This window comes from Loa loa, assembly GCF_000183805.2.
Source record: "Loa loa unplaced genomic scaffold supercont3.4821, whole genome shotgun sequence".
Taxonomy (NCBI): Eukaryota; Metazoa; Nematoda; class Chromadorea; order Rhabditida; family Onchocercidae; genus Loa; species Loa loa.
The window spans coordinates 1-681 of record NW_018112997.1 but is presented as its reverse complement, the minus strand read 5'-3'; the positions used below and the strand labels follow the sequence as shown (position 1 = coordinate 681).

The following is a 681-nucleotide window of genomic DNA, read 5'->3' as shown; positions in this document are numbered from 1 at the left end:
CACTTAATTGCAAGTTCATCACGCATGGCATGTATGTAACCTGCTTGTCATATATTCATTAATAATGAAAAAGCTATTAAGTGAACACGAAACGGGGAACTTTATTCACTAAGAGAAATAATAAAAGAGAAAAATTAAAATTGAATACAATGATAACAATACAACGAGGAAAAATGAATTTATCTTACAGAAAATACAGCAACACCAGAAATAGCAATGCGCGTTTCGGTTTAAAATACATTTGTCAGTTCATCATATGATTCTTCAAATGTGATTTCAAAGTGGATTTCCACAGGAAAACTTCATCGCATAACAGTGCAGTTGAATGTGGCCCAATCATTTAGATGAATCGTCATATTTGTATTCAAATGCTGTGATTAAGAGAAATTCTTGTTGCACTAAAAACAGCTAAACCTTGTGAGTCCTTCTATGTACAAGCAAACTGCCTTTCTGAGTGAAATTCTTCCCGCATATATCGCATTTGAACGGTTTCTCACCTGTGTGAGTCCTTCTATGCACAAGCGCATAATCACTTATGAGTGAATCTTTTATCACATATATCGCATTTGAATGGTTTCTCACCTGTGTGAGTCCTTTTATGTACAACCAGAACACTTTTTCGAATGAATTTTTTTTCGCATGCATTGCATTTGAACAGGTCCTCATCTGCGTGAGTCCTTT

The 681-nt window shown here is 34.9% G+C and overlaps 1 protein-coding gene across 1 annotated transcript; it reads right to left on the bottom strand.

Moving 5' to 3' along the window:
* Nucleotides 1-414: 414 nt before the first annotated feature.
* LOAG_16215 (zinc finger protein) lies at nucleotides 415-666 on the bottom strand (the record flags this gene model as incomplete). Its single annotated transcript, XM_003151703.1, has 1 exon — nucleotides 415-666. A coding segment is annotated over one exon (252 nt), but the record flags the coding sequence as incomplete, so codon positions are not given.
* Nucleotides 667-681: the final 15 nt, after the last annotated feature.